The 25,382-nt window shown below is 43.2% G+C and overlaps 1 protein-coding gene across 1 annotated transcript in view; it reads left to right on the forward strand.

Annotated features, from left to right (window-relative positions):
• Positions 1-24,455, forward strand: part of Dhx15 (DEAH-box helicase 15) — an 89,624-nt gene extending 65,169 nt beyond the window's left edge. Inside the window, exons 9-12 of the mRNA XM_065426712.2 lie at positions 11,713-11,835; positions 13,639-13,829; positions 18,474-18,643; positions 24,109-24,455. Of these exons, the coding sequence (XP_065282784.1) occupies positions 11,713-11,835; positions 13,639-13,829; positions 18,474-18,643; positions 24,109-24,229 (605 nt within the window). The 3' untranslated portion in view covers positions 24,230-24,455. The remainder of the gene's footprint in view (positions 1-11,712; positions 11,836-13,638; positions 13,830-18,473; positions 18,644-24,108) is intronic.
• The last annotated feature ends 927 nt before the right edge of the window (positions 24,456-25,382 follow it).

The raw sequence follows: 25,382 nt of genomic DNA on the forward strand, positions 1-25,382 counted from the left end.
TAGTCGCCGTGTGTCGTATGCGCGAGTGAAAACATGTCAGGGTGAGCCAGCAAACACAGCTCAATCACAGCATGTGCGACCGAGGAAGGCAGGCCAGAAGTGCTCCCTCTCCTGTCGCGTGCGAGGCACGGAGGCGAGGAAGCGTTCTTCTCCGGTGGCTGCTGCTTGCAACGTGGTTAAAAGTGTGTGCCCATGTGGGCCTCATCTTCAAAGCCATATGCAATGTTTTCAGAGTGCGCGTAGTGCCAGTAGCTTTGTATGCGCGCTGTTTTCGACATTTCATTCGCATTGAAGCGCGTGGTGCACGAACGTCAATTCGATTGTTGCTGCTGCTGCAATTCCTCATTCCAGCATTTTGACAGCGAGTTGTGCTCATCAAGCAAGATGTGCATGTTTACCTCTGCACACGCGACACTGCTTGTTAATTTAGTTAAAACACATTGCCAGGCTAGTTGGTGGGAATATGTGATAGAATGTGTAAGCGCAACTGGACGAAGAAACGGTGCTGTCTTGTTAATTTAGTTAGTAAGCAAATGTTTACAAATCTAACAGCTGATAAAACTACTAATCTTACTTCATATAGCTATCTACTAATTTGTTACTGCAATCGGTGGTTTTCATTTCAGGCAAAACGGTGACTCTTTTTATATATATATATATATAGACCGTTTCATCGGACGAGGAGGATAGGGCGCGCGGAGAGCCTTTCCTCCTCTCTGGCTTGGGCGATCCGGCGCGGCGCTGCTTGAAAGTATTGCTGTCGCGTGCTGCGGAACGATTTCGAGTTGTTTTAGATGGTACTTTTTGATATCTACGCCATGTCCGTTCATATAAGGTCGTCAGGGAAGCCTTTCGGTGCATCGGTAACTACAGTAGGCAGAAATATCTCTTGGGGGCGCAAAAATGTGATGCGCTTTATCAGCCGCGATGTACGCACATTATCAGTTGCGGTGTGCGTATGTGTTGTGAACTATTTTGCTTATATCTGTTTTAATTCAACAAGGAAAACCGGTGTCTCTGTATTAGCAGCATGAAATGGTAAATCTGCTCACTATCTGATTGCTTGGTGTAGGGCGTAAAACATAAAGCATAAGAGCGCATGCTCGTGCACGGCCAACCTAAGGCAACCACGAAACATCTAAGCGGCAGGCGCTATCAAATATTTGTGATGCACCGGCATCGTTCTCGTGCACTTCAAGTCTAGTAGGCTTCAAATTACCATATGTCTACGCTAGCCTTCCTGCATGAGGCCGATGGCGCTGCTCAACACAGCGATCACTGCGGTTGGTGAGCCAGCACGATACATATGTAAGTTGTGCGCTTCGGCATTGTCTTTTTGGCCTGCATACAGCCATAATATATGAGAGGGATCGCATAAAAAGAATGCGATGCCTATTTTTGAAGACAAAATTTCCGTAATACGTGTTAGTGCGTTGTAGAGAACGGAACGAACACAATTGAAAAAAATTCGGTTATCATTTTCTTTTTCGAAAAAGCAAGAGAAAACGGGCTAATCTAACGCCGCAATAGGACCTCGCATAGTCACGCCGCACAACGTTTATAAATACATAACCGCTGATGCCTTATGCTTGGACCATGCGGTATATAGAACAAAGATATATGTAATCCAGCACCTACCACTGCTTAGGACACTCTCGCAGTTCGTAAACAGTCCCTTTGCTGGACAAGCTTAATTCAGACTGTAAGGTATGCTATTACTTGCCAAAACTTTTTTATTCAAGGGCGGAAACCTTATCCATCGAACCAAGTAGTCACGCAATGTAACCTGCAGCGAACAGGTTGAACGCTTGTCAAAGTAACATCACAGCTCCTATCGTAGCAGAACGGTACCCCCCTGTTACGACCGTCCCGTATATTTCATGGCTCCTAAACCGCAGCTTAGAAATAGAGGGTAATAGTGCAATAAGGTCAGATTAGTGATCGGAACATTCAGAAATACACAATTGATCTCCGAGGCTGACTGTAGGCTCAATTATGCGCGCACACATCGCGCTCCATGTTTTGTCCACCTCAACGCCAGCAGAAATTCCGGCCATGACGCCTTAAACCACGTCAGCACGTCTCACAGAACCGCTTGCCACGTAGAAGACGCACGTCATACTAAACCGACCACACGACCGCGAAAACAAATGCCAGAACTTACCGCCGAGCGTATACCTGCCATGCAAAAGACCGCTTTCACCCAAGCCAGTATGGCGCTGCTCATAGGCGGCGCCACTGCGTTCACAATATGGCGGCGCCTACGAAAAAACGGTCTATAGTCGCCAACGGATTTTTCTGAGTCCAATAATTCGGGCTTGCTATTCTAATGCATTTTCGCGACCAATTTTTTTGATAAATTTAGGTGCCAAAGTTCAATTTTCCAGACTAAATTGCTAGTTCTGAGCCCCGCTACCAGTTATGAAGGCCGCCGTGTCAGATTTTCTACTGGCTTAGCCAGGCTTGGCTTACAGTGGCCAACTGTACAGCCTCTGAAATTGGGAGGTGCACACTTTCAATAGAGAGCATACAACATCTCGTCTCAGAGGCCATGCTCACACTTCCTTAGTTGTCAAAAAGCTCTAGGGGACGACACTTTTTCTTGTTTCTTTTTCCGGTCAGCGCTATCATCATAATCACTTGATGCGGGATCTTTTTGTTTCCTGTGGTCTTTTCTGTCTCTTCGATCTCCATGGTGATCTTGGGCAATGGAGATCATCATCGCAGTCACACTCTTGTCAGACTGTTTGCGCAAGTCCAAGCATAGTATCAAGCAGGGAATCGAAGATATTTTTAAAGCCGTTTTAAGCCTAATAAATGTTGTTTTTGAGGGTGAACGAGTGCTTTGCATTGTTCGGTTTTGCTGACTATTTTCTGTCTCTGCAAGGTCCAGAAAATCGGTTGACGACTGTATTCCATCAAATTCGAAGTGTAATAGTTCCTTCAGAAAAAGAAAAAGGTTGTATAACTTAAAAAATGTGGCTACTTTTCGTATGGCAGGAAAAGAGTTGAATATACAGTTAAACCTTGATATAATGAATGTCCATATACAGTCGAACCCTCTTATAACGATACTGGTATTAAAGTGCAACTCCGGTGATTTTTTTACCGTGTCAAGGTAATGGAATATTTAAGCTCCTGAACCCCCTCCCCCGTCACGCGTCTGATAGTAGAATTGTCTTGCAAATTCGAAAACAATTTTATATAAGCAAAAAACTGAAAAAACAAAACTGAAACCTGACCAAGCAGCCAAATGAACCTCTTCGTGTGACGTCAAGAGGGTCCCCACTGTGAAAGGCACGTAAGGCATGCCTGTCTCGCCCGCTGGCAGCGAAGAGCATATGCTTGGCATAATTGTGACTGCGCCAGACCTTGAGGTGGCAATGTCAGCTGCACCAGCTCTTTGGATCTGTCAAATATTGACAGTTACCGAATTAAATAGCCATGAATTGCCGTTTGCATTCGACCCAGCACCATGAGAGCCCGCGCCCATGCGCTACAGATCGTGTGGCAACATGAAGACCAAGGGTAGCCCTAACCACTGATTTTATATGTGCTGCTTAATATTTTAGGTGTCTTAGACCTTCTCAAGGAAGCATTTCACATGCTCACTGTAAAATGTGGAGCACACATTTCCACATTGTATCCCACAAGAAGCCGCTAACAGTCCAAAGCACTGAACGGTGCATTTGTTTACATCGGCAGGTACAGCGACCACTCATCGTTCACATGAGATATAATGCTAGCTGCTCAATATTGACATCAATTAATGCCAGAACATAATAAAACAGGCAGATTTCGTCGTGTAACCACCATTGTGCTTAGTTAACATTGTCATGTGAGCTGGCCCAGGTGGCCATGTTAACTTTTTGTGTAGCTTGGCTTGGTGGTGGCTTGACAATGGGATCGGCCACTCAAGGTGCCAGGGGCAACACCTATGACTTATTTTCGGTTTCCGCCAACAAAAGCATGGCCTTTGAGATCCGTATTTGCCGTCTAAAAATGGTGTCTACGATGCGCTGGGGCCCTAAAATTAATTTTGATGCATATTTTGTATGTGCCAAAATATGTTTCGTGTAAAGTCCAAGGGTGATAACACCGGCACCGTATGCTGTATGTGTAAGTGAAAGCGCTAGGGGATCTGACAGTCTCAGCTCAATCTCGTGAATGCAAGGGTGAAAAGAGGGGAGGAAGTGCGCCGTCTTCCGTTGTGTGCGAGGCACCGGTGGGAGGGGAGGCCGCATTGTACTGTAGCACCAAATGCGTATTGCGCGGTCATGCGTGCCCTATCTTGAAAGCTATCCACGTTGAGGGCAGTCTAAATGCGTGGACCGCTCATACCTTTGTGCATGCTGTGTTCTCGCTGCTTGACTTGCATTGAAGTGATAGACAGCACTAGAGGGCACAAAAGTCACTTCGCTCGCTGCTGCTGCCGCACTTGCTCACACCTGCATTTTGACAGCAAGTGTCCACACTTGTCGAGTGTGATGTGTTCATGTTTGCCTGTGCACGCTGACGTCATGATTGTTAATTTATTTAATAAGCGAATGTTCACAAGTTTATACGGATGGTAAAAGTACTATTCTTACTTTGTAGGTGTCTACTAATTTGCTATCAGGGGAAACCGCAACTTTTTGTTGAAACGTAAGAATTAAGTTTGTGCAGTTCGCCACTACCCTTATTTCTCAGTTTTTTCAGTTTCTCGGCTTTTTTGTTTCCCGGCTGTTACATATTTTTTTTACTGTCCCGTGAAAAGCATATTGGTAGGATTCTACTGTACTGCCTAATTTATAATTCTTCATACTCTTTTCATGCGTCTAATTCATTTGTTCAATAATGTAGACTTCGATGAAGACCTTGCACGTATGACCAGAAATAAATTTTCTTGCATAAGAGCCAATGCCTGTACTCGCACCATTGTCAGCTAAACGGGGTATTCATTTTTAGTGCTGAATCGAAGGGGCCACCACTTCTTGCCCGTCTTGGATAAGAGGTAAACAGTGCATCTCTGAAGTTAAATAGTGAATCAGCATCGCAATACTTACAAGTACACCCATGTACGTAGCTGCATTTAAGGAAGCACTAGCGGTAGCGATTGGCAGCCTTCAAGAATGGTAACATACTGTTGTTGATAGTGTGCCATGGGACCACTTCTAGTTTTTTGTGTGTCCACTGTACGGAACGAAAAATTGTTGATTCTCTATGGTCAAAACTGAAATATAAGCCGTTTTTTTTTTCCTCTTCATCTTAATGGTTTAAGCTTCAGGTAAGGTCTGCCAGTAGCAAATGCACAGACTTGGTGACTGGGCTAAGCCCAACCATGGCTGAATGCAATTGTCATCGATCAACAACAATGCAGCGCCACTTGCCACCCATGGAATGCAACATGTCCACATGTTGGAATGCCATAGAACGCATGTCCACATGGAACGCAACATCTTGCGACAGCAACTTCTCGTGCCAAACACTAGTTCACAATGATTGACTGCTCCACGCTGTTGTCACTGTCGTCTGCCATTCGTCCTTGGCATGCTGTCCGTATGCCAATATCTATGTAATACAGTCAACGTACAATTTTTCAGACTCCCTAATGGCCACAAAAACATCCGAAAAATCGGGCAGTCCCTAAAAAGAAATACATTGCTTTTACAGCCCCCAAGGGCTCAAATTGCCACAGGCACGTCCGAAATGGCTCTGAAGGCCTGCCAGTATGCTTACTTGGCATATTGGTGTTTGTACTGTGACAGGAGATGGCGCGTGCACTCGTGTATAATTAAGAAATGCATACTGTGTCCAATTACAATTGCACCTTCCCACTCTTGTTACGCTTCACCGCAATACACATGTGCTTCACTGCGTAACACTACTGTATTGAGGCGAGGCTGACTTTTGGCAACCGGCATTATGCAATGCATTTGCTTTCCTAGCTTAGACGCGATTGGCGAGGATAACAAAGGTGGAATCAGCACCATTGCTAACAGCAGTGAATTCTTTCAGTGAAAAACAAGGCACCAAACAGCAAGAAGCTTGGTAGCAAGCGTCAAAGCAGGTATGCCAGATGTTGACGTAGTGGTGGCTGCGACTGCTGACAGATCTGCATGCGTGAGCGCTTGTTCAAGGTGTCGAGATATTCAATATGGCGGCAAGGCTGGCTTGGATAACGCTGTTTCGGACCTAAGGTCATGGCACGCCCACAACTCGGACGATGAATGGTTTTTGCGTCTGACATTTTGGATGTTCGTATACGTTCATATTATGGGTACAATGGGGTACGAGGCGGTCTTGTGACTGCATCTGAATTATCAGGCATTCCTTAAAAATCGGGCATCTGGAAAATCAGTCGTTGACTGTAGCACAGTGTGACCATTAACTGAGGAGGAGGCAGGGAGGTGGTTCAAGGCAATTAATAAAATTAATTCGTAAAAAAGTCTCCTACTCTCGAGCCTGCTGCTTTGAAGAAATGACACAAATACGTAGAAGAATGTACCCAGCAAATTTCTTTGCCATTTGTTAACCTTTAAATGTCACCAGAGCTGATTTTTCTAAGACAGTGGATGTCGATGAAATTCACTGGGTACATTCCTCTGAACACTTCTGTCGTGTCCTCAAAAAAACAGGTTTGAGAGTTGGACAGATTTTTTACAAATGAATTTAAGTAATTGCCTCGAACACCCTACCTTGCCTCCTCCTCGGTTACAGGGCACATTGTGCATGACGTCAGGAGTGTTGCATGCAGAGCATGCCAGGATCATGCAGAGAGTGTCGAGGAGTTGACGATCGTGAGCAGGTGCGTGGCATGAGCAGTTGCTGTCGCGTGACGTTGTGTTCCTTGTAGACGTGCAAGAGATGGGAGGCAAGTGGTGTTGTGTTGTTGGCTGCACGAACTTCAGCTCTCGCCATCCGCATACACAGTTAAAGGCGATGCCAATCGCGTTCAGCCGAGGTTAAGCCTATATGTCAGTCACATAGTTCATGCATCTACTGCTGGCAGATCTGAGGGACTGGCCTGGAGCTAATTATGCCATCAGGGTGAAGAAAACTCCTGTAGTTCAGTTTTGACCATATGTATTTGAAATAAACAATTCCCCATTTCATACAGTGCACAAACAAAAAACATGAAGTGACGACACGGAGCAGTATAAACATCGGTGCATTGCCATTTTCGATGGAAAGCTGGCTGCTGCACTCAACGGCACTTCCCTAAATTACATGCGACTACAAACACGTGCGTATTTTTGCGTATTGTCATGCAGACTCATTGTTTAGCTTCCGAGGTGCACTGTTTGCCTCGTATCCCAGATGGGCAGCAAACATAGGCCCCTCGATACAGCAGTGTAAACAACCGCCTCGTTCAGCTGCCAACGGTGTCTATTCTGGCATCGGCGTTCCCGCGAGAAAACTACGCATTCTCTAAATGAACGATCATATGTGAAAAGTCCTCATCTATGACCACTTTACGGAACCAATTCTGTGCATGAAGAGAATACGAAGAATGATAAGTAGGCAGCATAACAATGCTCCCGTACTACAGTCTCCCGCTTGCTGTTTTCGAAGGTGTGTGGTCGCTCATATCTGCGCGATTTATATTGTGAATCAAGGGTGCTCACATTCACAAAATCTGCCTGTTTCCATATGTTCTGACATTAATTGATGTCGCCGATGTGTGGCTAGCATTATATCAAGCGAATAGCGAGTGGTCACTGTACCTGCCGATGTAAACAAATCCACCGTTCTTAAGGGATACAAATGCGGAAAGTCGCACTCATCTTGCATTGAGCATGCGAAGCGCTTCCCTTGCAAAGGTAAAACACCTAAAATAGCAAGCTGCACAATATGTAGCGCATGGGCACTGGCTCTCGTGGTGGCGGGTCAAATGCAAATGGTGATCCATGGCTTTTGATTTCGTCAGAATCATAACTGTCAATATTTGACAGATCCGAAGAGCTGGTGCAGCTGACATTGTCACCCGAAGGTCTGGCGCGGTCACGATTCAGCCGAGCCTCTGCTCTTCGCTCCCAACGGGTGAGACCGGCATGCCTTGTGTGCCTTTCCCGTTGGGGACACTCTTGATGGCATACGAAAAGGTTCATTTTGCTGCTTGATCAGGTTTCGGTTTTGTTTGTGTTTTTTTTTGCTTATTTAAAATTGTTTTCGAATTTGCAAAACAATTCTATTATGAGACGTGTGACGGGTGTTTCGGTGAACCTAAATATTCCATTACCTTGACATGGTCAAAAAATCGCCAGAGTTGCATTTCAAGCTTGCTTGCGCTATGTTCAGCCAAATGCAAAAGGAGTTGTCAAAACTAACAACATAAGTTTTATTTTCAATGCGATGAATTACCCCTTTTTATTTTTAACTCTCAAGATTGTCGGATGCTTCAAAAGAATAGAAACGGTTAATTTATGCTTGTAAAGGCACATAATTCAATTGAGTATTGGCACACTAGTTAGTAATCATTTTTGGGTGCGGGCAATGCTTGCTGGTGCAATAGGTGGGTCCTTTTTGTGTAACAAGCCATTTGCAAGGTTATTTTGTTCCTTTCTATGCTTACTTTTATCTGCTTTTCTTTGGCATGCATGGTGTTGTTTAAACAGCAAGAATGGTTACAACAGTTGCATGAAAACCATTCATGTAGTTGCTAGACAGATTGCGTATTTAGTTTGGCAGCCTGCAAATGTTTTGATAGTTTAGCAAAAAGGACTGTGCAGAAGAGCAAAGGGTAACATTGAGGCAAGGCAAGGTAGGATAGGCAAGTCCCTTTAGCATCGCTTGAAGTCCTTTTGACTTTGTATTGTTTAATGTTGAAGATAAACTTCAGAACTGTATATGTTCATTACTTGCCTGTTTCATCCGTAATAAATTGATGCAATGTGTCGGATGCCAAATAAAGTGCAGAATTGGGGAGTAAGTTTTGCTCCAACATGGACACATGACGCCACCTTTTCATTACAGAAAATTCAACTTTTTGTGTAGCATTACTGCAGGGTACATTTACCTTTTAAGGCAATTACAACTAAGGCACCCAAATGTGGTATATTCAAAAATGCATTCACTGCGAAATGCCATTTAGGTGAAAAATTAGTGTGTGAACAATCCAGCATTTTTGTTTTTATTGTTTATTCACTCATTCAATACTGTGAACCTTCATGAGTCCAAGCAGAAAAGGGATCTCACAATAACTTCAATTGAACCATCTAGTTGGAAGAGCCTCATATTTCTGCCCCTCAAATTTATGCAACATTCTGTATTGATCACTGGATTTGCATATGTTAAAGGGATCCTAAGGGCAAATGTTCAGCCAGCACAGACTTTTAAAATGTGAGAAGCATTGAAGCGCTTGTTTCGTGCCAAGAAACGATTTAGCTGAGAGCAGCGTGACTGAAGGAGCATCATTTCTCTACCTCATAAGTCACCCGCAATGAGCAAGGCAGTGAGATGTAGCACATGTCATGACCACATCACCACCACTTGCTGCCGTTGGTGAGTCAAATGGTAGATGAGAGCTGTAGTTATGGCTTATTGCATAAAACGCAAAGTGGCCAGAAACCACGCCAACACAAAGCAGTTGGCTGCTTTGGGGAGACTGAAACAAAGTGTGTTTCAGTCTCTGTTGCAGTTTTGGCGGCACTATGGGAATAATGAATGCGTTAAAGAAACGATATCTCCTGCTGAAAACACTTATTTTCAACCTGCCTTGGAGAGATTTTAAAGTTAAAACGGCAGCTCACAATAAATCATTAGTTTCCTAATGCACACTTTTTTTTTTTCGCCCTGAAGTATAAGTTGATCTGAAAATTGCCTGCGTTGTGTAATTTAACACAAAATTGTTGACAGCCTTGCATTGTAGCCAGTGTCATCAGCACTGTCATCACAAAATGGCAATGGTGACATGCTGCTTTGTCTCTGAGATAAGGTACCAATTTACCTGTTAATCTAGTGGCAATAAAGTCATGTCAGTTGCTGCCAGCATTCTTGAGAATTGCATGCAACATAGGATGAGCTAGCAAAGTGTTAGTTCAGGTGTTAGTTCAGATTAGATTGTTGCTGGATATTAAACATGCAATGTACAATACGGTAGACAATATGTTGAGTAGGCAGCAATAAAGTGCTGTCTCAGAGTGACTATGATGAACATTAGGTGTAAATAAACTTCAATCTTGTGAAGGGAAACCTAGTTTCATCTTTTTCTCATTGCTAAAATCAAAGGTAGGCTGCATTTTCCTTATTAATAAATCATGTGTATGTTAGGCTTTCACTTTGTTTAGGAGCTCTGACGTCTCTTTAGTTTCTTACTTTAAAACCATAAAAGCTGGTGCGCGTTAGGCTCAAAGTGCATGTTAAAATTGGACGAGCACTGCCAAATGAAGTAGTAGTCTTTTTTTCCTTTCTTTAATTCGACCTACTGTATAATATCATTATTATCAATCCTAACAAGGTTTTCAGAAATGTCGACTGTATTCTTATTGGCTGCTTCAGTGAACACAACACTCTACACGCATGTGAGTGGCATGCTGTTCTCCTGTTTTGTTACTGTCATTATCATGGTGCAGCAAATAACTAAAAGAAGCTTATAATTAACAAGTTCCTCAGCTTACAAGATGTTAAGTTGGGAATTGCACTACATGGGTTACTGTAGTTCCAGACCCCTGTTCTCGTTAATTAGTCATTTTTGTGTGGTCTGCCAAGATTCAGGTTAGTCAGTTTGTTTCAGTAATTCTTGTAGTAACATGGTATGATATAAGAGTGATGGCCTATAAACATTTGGAGTTCTGCAAGCTATGCGTGTTGCAGCACAAAATTTGATCTCGCCACAAGTGACGATATCTCAGCAACAGGCTATCTAACATGGCACTATTAGCTGTATGTAGCTCTATCATTGTTTTAGCAACCCTGTAGGGCTTATGGGTGGTTAAACTGTTCTTTTCATGTCAAACATTCAAGACACTGCACTAGTCCAGCATTCATTCTCCACTAAGAAATTGCACTCGGTCATCTGATGGGGACTTGCTACCATAGCAGTGGTTATGATGAGAAATATTTTGTTCCTGGCCACTGTTTAGGTTTCACAATCGGTCACAGATTCTTTATGCAAAATAAAGGCAAAAATATGTTTGCATTGTGTATACACATTCTTAACTGCTTCAAGAAAGCATAGAAAGCACTGAAAACAATATCGTAGTTTAGCATTTGTGATGGCTCTCTCTCTCGCTTTTTTTTCTTTTTTAACAATACATATTTTAAAAGATTACCTGTATTCACATTTGGTTCTTCATAGAACACATGTGATTGCCTTGTGAAAGGGTTGGATTTATAAAAGCTGAGTGCTCAGAAATGGGCGAGTATGCTTATGCCAAATTATTGACAATATATATATATATATATATATAATTTTTTAAATTGCTCTGGGGATAAATGTCCTGGTTTAACAACAAAGCACAACTGTTGAGATGTGGGAAGTCATATTAAAGTGGGCCTAGTACTGTATCTGGGACATTTAACATGGCATGAACTAGAGGAGCCCACAGTGCTTTGTGAACAGGTCTGCAGCTGCAAGACACTTTCTAAAGGGCTGAGGTGAGGCAGGAGGGCATCTAAATGGGACCCTGGTGAAAGGTGCTTGGGGTGAGCCTAGTGGCAAGCAACTAAGCAGAGGTGGATGTGGGGCTGCGTCTGTACCCGTCTGCGGCCCCCCCATCCGACACTGTTCAGTTCCGCAGTGCTTTGTCCGCCCCAACGAGGCCAAGAAGGCTGCTGACGAGTCCAAGATGCGATTTGCCCACATTGACGGGGACCACCTGACCTTGCTGAATGTGTACCACGCTTTCAAGCAGAGTGAGTTGGCTCAATCGATTTTGAATATTCATTTTTTACAAGGTCTGATGCAAGTTTCTGTACATGTTTCTTGTCATGCCACATTTGCGCAGGTGCTCACATTGTTCCATATCCATAGGTTAATATGGCTTGTATGGAGAGGTTCCTTCAATTTCTTGATTACCATGAGCCTGCTGAAATTAAAAGCTTAACTGTTAATTTTTAGTTTTTTGTTGATTATCAACCAATTACCTCATGTCACTCATCACTCCATGGTCGCCACCGCTCACCGCATTTCTGTGTAGGAATGGTCCTTTTATTTCAAAACAATGATTTTTAGATATGCTTGAAAGTCTTCATAGAAACACCCAGTATAGTGCTTCGGCCATGGGGTAGCAGTAAGCAAAAGGCTTTTTATATTTTCATTTATTTTCCGTGTGTTTATGTGCAGGAAAATTACTAGTTCAATTTATTACTTTGACAACGTTTACTTTTTTCATCATTGTTCAGCACAGTGGGTGTCAAAATCAAACTCCGCGTTCACAAACTCATAATCGACACTCATTTACTATTACTATTGTACCTATATTATTCTTGTGGAGTAATTTTTGTTTTGAAGGTTGCCTGCACTTACATCCGTCAATTTTACATTATGCACTGCATATCAAATACTCGAGCATGGAACACTTCTATGAGAGGTATGCGTAGAACTCGTGGAAAGACTGCATGTTATTACTTGCTGTACTATTCAGAAGGCTGCTTGATTATTGCTGCTACAATTGAGAGTTTTTTGCAAATGCACTTGCCACCATGTGATGTTTGCAATGCCCGTATCTCATGACCTCGTATCTCATGAATCGTGCACGTTTGCATTGGTCACAAGAAGATCTTAAGGTAGGCTGTGGCTTGGCTGCCTGGAATTTGGGCCTCGCATGGCAGCAGCTCATGAATAACATTCAACCATGGTCTGAAGGATGGCCAGTTGGGACACATTTACTTGGATAATGCATTGTTTTTATTACTATGCCACTTTCGATTTGTCAAAATACCTTCTATTATGAGCAGCTGCTGGCAACCAGTGTTGAAGTGGTTGCCTGGGCTATTTACATAACCCAAACTGCAGAGGTTCGTGGTATGCGGAAGATGCACTTGCAGCAATCCTTTACTTTCAAACACATTATCAGTTCTGGGTAATGTGCTCATTGCTGTCAGTTTCACTGCCCTTGGACAGCTAGGAAGGACGAAAGTGCACAGATGTGGGGAAAGTGTGCCTGTTTTGCTTTCAGTAGCGATGCATACTTTCACAATAATTTGAAAGGAAACCTGGCACTGGTGTGTGAAATATGCCTCGAAAAAATTTGCTAGCTGAATATTAGTAAGTTGGTCAAATTGAGAATGTCAAAGTATGAGGTAGTAGCATCAATGAGTGCTGTTTGCTTAGAGATGGGCTACAGTGACTAAATGCACTGTAAATTCTCAGCGTGAAAGAGGAAGAGAGAAAAATGTTTCAATTCTGTGATGTATGCCCACTTTTGACTGAAGCCATCGGTAGAACGAAAGTACACTTGTCACTACTGTTCAAAAGATGTGTGCATACGTGTAAGTTGGTCTCTCTCCCTCCCTTTTTTTATGCTTATATGTACATAAATTGATCAATTTGTGTGTGCATGATTTAAGTAGAGCATCTTAAATTAGTATTGAACACAGTGCTGAATGAAATGTCTGCCAGGATTAATGTGTTGTACTTATCGTTAATGGGTCAGTTATGAATGTTTTTATCCCCCTCCCCCTTTCTCTTTGCTTATACCCTTGCACTTGACATAGACCATGAAGACACGCAGTGGTGTTACGACAACTTCATCAACTACCGTTCTATGAAGAGTGCAGACAATGTGCGACAGCAGCTCTCAAGAATTATGGACCGCTTCAACCTTCGCCGAACATCTACAGAGTTTACTAGCAAAGACTACTACATCAATATTCGCAAGACTCTTGTGTCCGGCTTCTTTATGCAGGTTTGCATCTCCTAACTTTACTACTTGGCTATTTTAAATTGCATTTTACATGCTTTTGGGTAAAGCAGGACGTGGCTGAAGGCAACCTTGCTCCATTGAGTATTATGGTATTCTAGGTGACATTTGGGGGCCAACATCATAAAATTGTTTTCTGTATAGGGAGAAAGGCTACATGGGAAATTGCTGTTCAGGTATTAACTTTATTCAGCCCATGGGGAAAAGGCCCGTTTTGACGCGGCCTTTAGTAACTTCCTTTAATATATTATATAAGAAACGGATGTATAGGATGACTCCTCACAGAGAAATAAAGCTATAAGAATGTACTTTTGAATTATGTATGTATCCAGTCTGAATTGCTCCAGCAAAATTTGTGAAGCAAAGTTTTTTTATTTTTGTTCATTGGTCCAAATCAGACAAAAACATGCCTAAATCACAAAAGAAAGAGGCAAGGTGAATTCAAAAGGTACAATACTTTTTTTTTTCTCTGTCAATACAAAGCTCTATAAAAATTGAAGTCCTAGCTGACTTCTTTGGCTTTCAAAAGGCAGGGCAACCCTCATGAACGTGCCATTGGGTAGTTCCACAATGCAGTGAAACGAAAGTACGCTTACATACCGTATTTACTCGCATAATGGTCACACTCACGTAATGATCACACCCTTGAATTTTGCCGTCACAATTCAGTTTTTTTCTTTCCCATGTAATGATCGCACCCTGAACTTGACGCAGCTATATGTCATGTGCCAAATCTAGCTAATGATGATCACGCTTACCATCTGTCTGATGCTACATAAACGACTCTTGAAGCCATACCAAGCGGTCTGCACACACCCAACATTTTTAAGTAGATGCCCCATTTCATTCCTTTCATCACTTTCATGAAAAAAAAAAAAGCTACAACCAAACTTGCCTCGGCTTTATTATTTGTAGGCTTCATAATGGTTTTGGTCAACAACAGCAACATAAAGGGCACCTTTAGATTCTTCAAATCTGCACTCGTGGGCACGCAACAAATCGCGAGCGGCAACGATAGTGGCCACGTTTACACTGATACGTTGGAAGTGTACCCTATTCATACTCCGACGCTTGTAACGCAGCTAAGATATTCGTCCACCCTTAGCACAAACGTTCCGTATTAGGATCGCATGGAAGACAAATGCCGCAGTTTTCCGCAACACTGGCAGCTAAGCGCGCCCATCTCTCTTTCTGTCCCCTCAGAGTGGACATGGCTACATTATAATTATTCTCTCCAACATGCCAGTATTAACAATATTATTCATTACTGATACGAAAGAAACTGTTTCAATGCGCGTAATGTACTCACGAGAAGAAAAATAATCGCGTTCGGCTTGCTTTGCCGGCCGCCATTTTTGTTTTAGTGTCCCGCACTGACAGCGGCAGCTGCCTGCTTGTGATCCTGCAGCAAGTGCGGGATGAAAAAAGAAAATGTTTCTTTTCGTGGGAAATTTAACCAGCATAATGTTCGCACCCCTGAATTTGCGTCAATTTTTTTACAAGAAAGTGCAATCATTATGCGAGTAAATACGGTATACTGCAGTTTTTGAAGCAAACATTTGTTTTCTGTTCTGAGTTCTGTTGATAGCACTTACTACATTTCCAGCATTTGTCCTACCTAGTCTAGAGGTTTATTTCAAAGTGTAAGCCTAGGAACCACTACACTTTCTATACACCTCTTACTACTCCACATTCGTTGAACCCTCTATATCACTTTTATTATGGTCTCATAAGGAGAATACCATCTGCATTGCAGTATGCAGCCAAATTTATGGCAAGTTGAGCTTTATGATTATTTTTTAGTGTGAAGGAGATATACACATATTTATAATTTAAAGTATTTTCAGGTTGTTTGAGTATGGCTATTTAAAGTACAACTTAATGCACGACAAACGTGTTGTTCTATTCTCGTGTATACATGCTCAGTGAAAGTAATAGTACATTCGACTGGTTCCTGCTGTACTTCAACTTGGTTTGCAGTGATGCAAAGCCTTCTAGAGCCTGGAACCAAATAAACCCTGCCTCACTTGAACATTCAGCTGCTCCCAGAGTTATCGCAGTAGCCATGTAATCAAGATTCTGTCCGATCTCGGTAGCACTTCAAGTTTGGAGGTGAGGGCGCCTTTGAGTGCTCTAAGCTGGAGCACGGCGCTCTGAATGAGCCAGGCAAATGTGTTCAGAGGGCTCAATTGCGACCAACCAAATGTAAACTGCATCGCAAGAGTGCTCACAAGCAACCGTTTGAATGTACTTTAAGTTTTATGACAATATCAAAGAAGTCGCAACAAGAGGAGTTTTTGTATATTCAGCAAAAAGATTCTGGTTGCTATGTCTGTTTGGGGTAGCATGGATGCTCTTGCACTTGTTTAACACTTTCCTGTCCGCATCTATTCCCATCGATAGCCCGCTATCGATGGTTAACCCCCCACCTCCCCCCACCCCCCTTCCCTACCCAGAAATGTTTGCCACTTTCCGAGCACTATTGGACAGCTAGTGCCAGTTGTTGGGTTATCTAGGAACTATTTAGTCAGTTTGGTTTTCCGCTTTTTTTTTCCGCCATGTGCTAATGTTTAAAGCGTCTCCTGAGAAGGGATGTGATCGGCACAGTGAGCACTCGTAGTTTCCAAGATGGTGCTGTGTACTGCTCGTGCACGGAAACATTGCATTTCTACCTATCCTAATGCATCTGCGTGCAAGTTTTTAGACTTCGGAAGCTGCACTGACACGGAAGACAACTTCACTTTGTCAGATTTCTGAAGGAAGTTCCTACGCTGGACTGCTTCAAAGCTGCTGTGCACTGATATAAAGATATCCTGCGTGTTCCAAAGGTCACAGTTCTCGTCTGCAGGGTGTTAACAGCCTTTGGTCGGGATCATATGCCAGCAGCTGCACAGCGAGTCGCGTTTCGCACTATAAAACGGCTGGGAGTCTACCTTGTCATTGCGCTGGGGCTAGTCACTAGGGTTAACGTCTTATTTTTATATCAAAAATATTTTTACGTGCATATTTGCTGGAATATTTCACAGGTCCTTTGCATTGAAACTGAAGGCTTTTCTGTGTGAAGCAACAATGGCATGTTTGTGAGGTTCTGTTTTTTTTTTTCATACAAATTTTGTAGGTAATAAAAAAAAAGAGATTTAGTAGCCATGCTGTTTGGGAATGTATGACTGGAAAGAACATTTCTTCCTCTTCAATTTGATGCTATTTACTTTAATACCAACCATGCTCTGTGATAGGAAAAAAAGTATAACTGCGAGTCGGCCTAGTTGGAACAGATTCATCTTAAAACTTTTTGTGCGCAAACAAACAGGGACGAAGAATAGGGGCAACACAAGGATGAGCGCATTCTAACAACTGGTTTTATTTTTGAAGAACCACCTGCTTAAATACCCACAGACCTACGCGATCTAGTCAGCAGAGCACGCCTATAGCGCATATGATACCCACAGATCTGCGCAATCAAGTCAAGAGAGCACGTCAAAGTACATATAACACTTGTGATAAAAAGACATGGACAAAAGCCACCCGGTCAACATAAAAACAGCAAGGTGCATAAAACAACCACTTACAATAAAATGCGTTAAAGGTGTGATGATAGAAGCGAATTTTTTTTATCCAACAATGAAACAGAAGGATGGCTGATGCATTTTTCTTTTTGTTTTTCAATCCAGTGTGCTTCCACAATTTCCCTAGCATAGGAATCAAACTGGCATAAGAATCAAACTCTGCGGGTATCAATCTGCAGGTATCATATGCGCTATAGGCGTGCTCCGTTGACTAGATCGCGCAGGTCTGTGGGTATTTAAGCAGGTGGTTCTTCAAAAATAAAACCAGTTGTTAGAATGCGCTCGTCCTTGTGTTGCCTCTATTCTTCGTCCCTGTTTGTTTGCACACAAAAAGTTTTAAGATGAAAAAAAGTATTTACCAAACTATACAAAAACTGCTGCTTTACCTGCGAGCAGGAAAGTGTTAAGGTCCCTTTTCCTTTAGAGGAAGGTTTAGCTAGGGTATTCCGATCTTAATACGTGGAAAAGTAGAAATAGTTTTTCTTGGCAACCACTGCACCGAATTTGATAAGGTTTGTTGCATATAAAGAAAAACTTACAAATACCAATATTTGAAAATTCCTGTTCAGGAATTCAGGTTCGAAATAAAAATTCTGTTTCCAACAGTCACTAGAATTCAATTTTTTTTTCTCAAGTGCTACAGATTTCATTAAAATTGGCCCAGTGTTTATCTCAGAAAAGCGTTTTTGTTTTACATTTATTTGAACAGGCAACATCTTAGTTGGGTCCTAGCTAAAGCTTTCTCTTAATTCTAGAAAGAGGAAGCACTGTGGCCAGGCCTGCCACTTGAATCAGTAGTAGGCAACTCTTATCAGAGTGCTCACACTTCCAATGACCAAGACCCTTCTTTCAGCCCTTAACTTTCATGTCACTACCTTCTAATTTTGATTTCATTTGTGCCATTTTCATATTTAAAATTCTGTAGATGTGGTGTGGATAGAACCAAATGTAGAATGTCAATTAGTTCTTGTCAGTTCATGTCGTCCTCAAGTGTCTTTTCGTGCTGGCTGGGTTGATCAGTAGTTGCAGTAAGCTGCAACTGATAATGACAAACATTGTACAGGTGGCCCACTTGGAAAGGACTGGCCACTATTTGACAATCAAGGACAACCAGGTTGTGCAGCTCCACCCATCAACTTGTCTGGATCACAAGCCTGAGTGGGTGGTATATAATGAGTTTGTCCTCACCACCAAGAATTACATTCGTACAGTCACAGACATCAAACCTGAATGGTGAGTAGTGCTCAGAATAAACTTGTATACGGGGTACCACTCGAATGTTTCCAGGAAGACACTGCAGTCAACGTCCGATTTCTCAAATTCCCTAGATGCTGCGAAGACATTAGAAAAATCTGGTAGCTTGAAAAAAAATGAATGCATGCTTTTTACTTCCCCTAAGGTCTCAAATAGCCACAAGCATATTCGAAATAGCTCTGAAGGCCTGCCAGTACACTTATTAGGCGTATCGGTGATTGTCCTTTGAGAGGAGACAGTGGGTGAGCGTATGTATAATTATAGCATACATACTGTGTCCCTTGACAATGGCCCATTTCAATTCTTGATTTGCTTCCCTGCAATAGGGGTAAAAGACTTCGACTCTCAGCTCCTTGCTTCTGCAAGAGGACACAAAAAATTGGTAGCAAGCAGCTGAGCAAGTGTGTGCGAAATGTGAGACAGAAAAAAAGGGGGAGAATAAGCGGAGGGTGTTGCCCTGTGCACCCTCTGGCTCGGCTAAGGAGCTGCCACCGGGTGGAAAGCGAATGCAAGCAATGCTGTCGATGCTTCCCGATTGCCTTTTCTCGGGTGTTTTAAAGTCAACATATCCGGAATTCGGTGCAAAAACTTATTTTCTAGAGAACTTTATTTTCAGGTCGGGCAAGTGTGTTGAAAAGGCCCTCAGTCTAGAGCCTCGCTTGCAGCACTCTTCAGTCCAGCTGGTGGCTTCTGTCAGCCAACCGGCGTGAGGTTTAGGGGAAAGGCTTGTGGGACCAGGCAGGGAAGGTGGATGCAATCCACAGGACCAGAGGATATGGGATGTGTTCGCTTGTTCGCCACACTGTTGGTTGGGTGGAGGATCCTCACACAGGAGCTCTGGAGGAGGCACATTAACGCTGGCAGAAGGAGTGTTTGTCTGGGCCTGACAAATAAATACACCCTGTTCACCTGTGAGCGCTTTCCAGAGCTTGGGGAACTCTCATCTTGCCTATTGATAAGGCTGCAGAAGCAAGGGAGCCCACCTTGCTGTCTGGGGTGGTCGCGAAATGACAGGTGCCTAAGTTCAAGGTCTCGCAGGCGAGCTGGTACAAACGCTAGCAGTTTGTAACATCTTCCAGAAGGCCTGAGCTGTTCTTTGGTGGATTGTGTGCAGTTGTGAAGCCTGTTTAGTCACAGTTGTGAGGCGCCCTGGAGTTAGCTTGCTTCGGTCGTAGACGCTTTTCAGGTTTGAAAGGAAAGCATCAATGTTGTGCTTAAGGGCCAACTGCAACAAATTTCACTTGGGCTAAGTTGACTATATATGCCTAGTGTATACTCTCAAAGTAATCTTGGCCAAGCTGCGGCGCTGGTAATGGCCTAATTTTGTTATTAGCAGCTATTAAATAGCGCCTATGCAGACGGTGCATGCACCTGGCGCCAAAGTGGTAGCAATGCAAATACAGTCGCCGACCGTTTATTCGGACCTCACGGGGACTGCGGAAATGTCCGAATAAACAGGTGTTCGAAAAAGCAGATTAAGACAAAAAAATGAAATCCTTTATTTCCACGCACTTATTCGGGCTCGGCAGTAGGCTTGAAGAAATTGTGAATGCGCCGTTGCACGCTGTTCCGTTTACGCACAATTAGATATGCCTGAATCTCGGAGAGGGTCGTATGGTCACTATAGGCGGCTGAAAGCACAGTCACTGCTTGTACACGCTCTGCATGCGACGGCAGCGCAGCACATGGTGCGTCATCTTCCGACTCAAGAGTCATCGTCCGGCGGTGCAGCAGAAACCTGACGAATGATCTCGCCGTCATCGAGTTCTGCGCATGTCGGCACAGCAGCCTGAGCACCTGTGAAACTGTCAAATGAGACGGTGTCCGGAACCACTGCACAGGTCACGACAGAACATTTTCGGCGTCAGTAGTGTGCACATCGGAAGGCGACAAATCCTAGCCTCCCGGCACCCGCTTGTCGGCATTCCCCAGCGCAGTCTGCGCAGGTACTGTCGGCGCCATTAGAGACTTGTCGCGATGTTTCCGTATGCAGCGTTGGATCACCGAAACCTCGACACAGCACACAAAACAAACACCACCGGGCGGACATCAGTCACACAAACGAAAAAACGTCGCCTGCTGGCCTGCTCGCAGCGTCGTGAGTGAAAAAACAAATTAGCTGCTGGATTGTCTTGACATGGCTTACGAAGCTGAAACCGGAACTGCTGCAGAGCCACTCTATCGAACCAGGCAGAAACGATGATGATGAGCGGGGATCTCCAGTAGCGCCACTTCGTGGGGCAGCAAGGAAGCTCCGTCCAAAACAAAAATGGCATTCAGCAAGTCAAACCATGCACCGGTCAGAGTCGGTGCATGGTGCTCTCGACCAAGTTGGCTCAAGGAGTGTCCGAAAAATCAGACGAGAGGTTGCAAGGTGTCCGAACCTTCGGCAGTTGTTATACATTATGGTCTATGGGGAGAATGGCGGTGCCGCAAAGCTGACCGAATAATCGGGCATGTCCGAATTTTCGGAGTCCGGAAAATCGGTGGGCGACTGTATGGCGCATATTTAAAAACAGTACACAACTATTGGTCTCTCTGTTGGGCCAAGGCAGCCAGGCTCATTGCTCGCTCCTCATTTGCGAGTTGACGGGTGTCTCTCTTGGCGTCCGTTGTCCCTGTTGCTCTCGTGATTTGAGCTGTTGCAAGAATGCCGACGCGTTGCATGGCCGTTCGGTGCTTGAATACGTACTCGAGTACGAGCGATGGCTCTGAACTGCACAACGCTGAGTAGAGGTAGGCCGAACATACCTTTCTTGTCCCAGCTTTCCAAGCGCAAGCGTGCACCGCGGCGCGGCAGGTAAGTGCGACGCGGAGCAGCCAACGTGCACAAAACAGGTAAACTGCAGTAGACGGAGCTGCACTTCAACAGCACAGTCACTTGCTCATCAAGATCTGCTTGGCAAACACTTTTTCAAGTTGACTATAAGTACTATGTGTCGCGATAGCACAGAAAAACCAAAGGTAATTTGCAAATGTAAGTTGTGTTCAAGGGTGATATTCTCGATCGATCAATTCCGGTAGTGCATCATCTTCAAGATGTTTCATGCATCTCTACATCGTACGTGTCGAAGTAGATTAACAAAATCCTTTCTTACACAGCACCAGAAACGAGCAGGAACCACCGCATGCTGTGTTTGTAATGAAGGAGAACGTGACACGATGACCATTGTGTAGATGTGGCGGCAAGCCATGCAGGAATGCAATGCCGCCACAGCGAAATAAGCGAACATTTATCACGGCTGCAGCCTGGCCTGTCTGGCCGTGACTTTGTGCACACTTGACACCGAGCCCCTCTAGCCCGGTCGTGCCTAGCCTCAGCTAATTGTCACCCTTCACTACAGATGGAGGTAGTTGTCAGGTCGGTCTAATTGGTCGACTCATTGTTACATCCTAGTGTTATTAAAACTGCTAGTGCTTTAGGTGGGTTCGACTGTACTGCATTCTGTCTAGTTAAAATCTTTGGATGTTTGTTTCTCTGCACTTTTGTGCAACCAGGTTATAGCAATGGAATTTCCTTGGCACTTTAATATTGTTGGAAGTAGGTTCGACTGTATACAAAGTTTATTGTATTTAACCATACTTATTTTAATGCATGACAAGCATCCTCAGTGCTTTTTTCGTTCCTATACAATGAAGCGAAATATTTTGTTCCAGAAATTAAGTCGCTGAAGTACATTGCCCTAGACAGCATGAACAAGCGACCACTGTTTCAATATTTTAAAATATGTTGCCATTGAAACCACTAATCATGGAAATTGCTCATTTGGATTGCGAAAGAAACTTAAAATGTGTGCCTAAAGCCTATGCCTTGTTTGACTAAAATCAGAACTAATGTAAATGCTGTGTTTGCGTGAAATGTGTCACACAGAACACAGAAATGCTCAACTGAAGGAAACATTCCGGTTGCTTGGGCCTGTAAAATAAAGATACAAACTACTTAACAGGCGAGAAACATAAGATAAAGGCCTGTTGACAAAGGTTGGAAGTCTAAAAAAAATTAGTACAATGATGTCAGCTTTTGCGGGGAAGCGAGATTCAAATGGCCTTCAGTAAAGGCTGAAGTCTGTGGAGCAAGCACCTGATAAACTGCAATAAATTTATCCTGGTAACTTCTACTCTGCTCGTGGCTTTCTAAAAGCGAGCTGCTCAAATGTATGTGCAGTGTTTACATACACAGAGAGTAATTTGTCACTTTCTTGTTTGATATTCAGGCCCTTGGCCTGATACGCTGCCCAGGCAGCACTGTGAAGATGTTGGTTCATGCAAAATGTGGGCTCCTGCTGGCGAATGCATGGCGTCAAGATACATCTGCTCGTCTGAGCTGTACTGCAGTGGGAATTTCGGAGAATTTAGTGCATTGCCAAGTTTTGTAGCATGCCTTCCATTGCTAAGGAAGCACAGCGCTGTGCCAAATGCAGGCACTGCGCACGAGAATTTGCAGTTGCCGTTTCTCTGTGGTGCCTCGTGCGTGTATGTTTCGCTTAAGTCCCACAATGTCAAGCTGCAGTGGCAGACTTGCAATATGTGTCTGATAACTTATGCACATGCACCAACTTGGAACCATGGTCCCTAAACAATGAAGAATTAATTAAACTATTACAAGGATTAATGAGCTGCTGGCATTATCACCGTCGCCGAGCTTGACCGGTTCTGGTATGTGTTGACACTAAGACTGCCGGCCACATGCATGCTCATGCTGCAAATGCGTATTTCCAGACATGGCCATTGATAAATACCACGATTGAGTGACTGTAGCCTTAACACTGTCGTGCAGTAATTTTCTATTCGAAGAAAAAATGATACTCCTGCAATAGTTCCGTTGACATTAATTTGTATATGGTAACAAGTAATGTGACACAGCTGTTTAAACACCACTTTTTATGTTGTCTCCTAACTTAATGGTGTAACTGACTCTGTCTACCACGTCAGTTGATTGATTTTCTTTTGCTTGTCCTCAGCAGCGTGTTGACAAACAGTTTCAGCCACCGTTTTCCTTTTATGGAAATGCCCGTTGCAAGCTCATCTTCAGCTTTACGAAATCCCACGTTGGCAATAGTTGCATCCTTTCTTTCGCTCTTGAATAGATACGTTATTTGCATTACTATTGATTGAAATTTTAAAAAGCTATTGATTTAACGAAACAATTCTTGGATCCCATTGAATTTCTTAAATCAAGGTTTAACTATACATATCACTAAGTACTTTGGTCTCTGAAATCGGGCAACCTTTTTGTATCGATATGTAAACTCTAGAGGAAATCTTAACGCTATTTCACACCTGTTCGGGCTTTTTAAATAAAATGTAGATGTCAGATTTGTGTTCAATATTGTAGGACATAACTAATTCAGTGCCTATTGTGTTCCAACCTCAAGAAGGATTGTGTCTGCATTTTTATCAATGCATGCGCCACAATGTGCTCAAAAGTTATGTTCTTTTTTCAGGTTGATCAAGATTGCACCCAACTACTATGACATGTCGAATTTCCCCCAGTGCGAAGCAAAACGCCAATTGGAAATACTCATTGCCAAAATGGAGACCCGGCAATACCAGGAAGGCTTCTGAAGCGTTCAGTTCACAGCTGGCATCTGTACAAAATGATTATTCATGGCTGTCTCTCTTTCTCCGTCTCTCTCCCTTTTTCTTTTTTTTTTCATAGTTCATGGAATCATGTTTTCTAACTTGTTTTACCAGCATTCTGGCAATTTCTGTGAGTCTGTTGCAGAACCCTTGCTTGTCTCAAATGTTACCTGTGTATTGCTTTTAGTAAACATGGCTTTCACAGGGGTCATTGCTTGTCTACCTTTTTTTTTTTTTATACTAATGCTAAAAAAAATTCTCAACACAGAGCTGCATCATCTGACACCCTTCACCCAATTCTAATGTGCTGCCGAATTTAATGCACACATTGTTTTTACTGGTTCATAATAAAACAATGTACACACAAATCTAACACGCACGCAGTTTTGTAGTAATAAAAAAATGTAGCATGCTTCCAATTCTGGCAATCAAAAATAAGATTCATAATCAAAATAAGAATTAATCTTGACAGAAATAAATTTGTGTCCATCATCGTCAGTCTGACAGCTTTTTATTGCTGTCTATGAACCACAACATGTCAACCTCCATGTGGCCCAAAGCAACTCTGCTGCAATGGCAAACAAGATGGTGGCCCATGCCTAGGCTTACCTACTTCACCATTTCATCCTGCGACACATGCAGGCGTACCGAAAACATGCAAGATGACTCTGTTGCCGCTAACTTAGCATGTAACACAACTTTGGGTTTTCATAAATTGGAGCTTAACGTGGCGCAACATCATCACCATCCTCCGCAAGAACTTTTTCAGGCACTGACGATAGGCTGTTGCTAAAGCATGAACACTGTTTTGCATGAACTAATCATAATGAGCAGGCAATTTTTAGACCAATTTTCATGGTGGAAAAAACTGCATTAGAATTGGGTGAATATGTAATAATTGTCAGTACGCTTTGACATAGGAAAGGCAGGCTGAAAATTTGCATTTTCGGTATGTGTGATTAACATCAATTGAGGACAAATTTTGAGATTGCAGTAATGGATGCTTTGGCACATAGCCAGGACTTAGCAGTCAGTATCAAATTAACTGGAGTTGAATTAATGAAAGTCAACTGCATTGTACTATTTGCTCATGTGATGTGCATGAGCTTATGTTAACCTGTCTGGTGTGCTTTGTAAT

This window comes from Dermacentor albipictus, chromosome 1 (assembly GCF_038994185.2).
Source record: "Dermacentor albipictus isolate Rhodes 1998 colony chromosome 1, USDA_Dalb.pri_finalv2, whole genome shotgun sequence".
In the NCBI taxonomy this organism is placed as follows: domain Eukaryota; kingdom Metazoa; phylum Arthropoda; class Arachnida; order Ixodida; family Ixodidae; genus Dermacentor; species Dermacentor albipictus.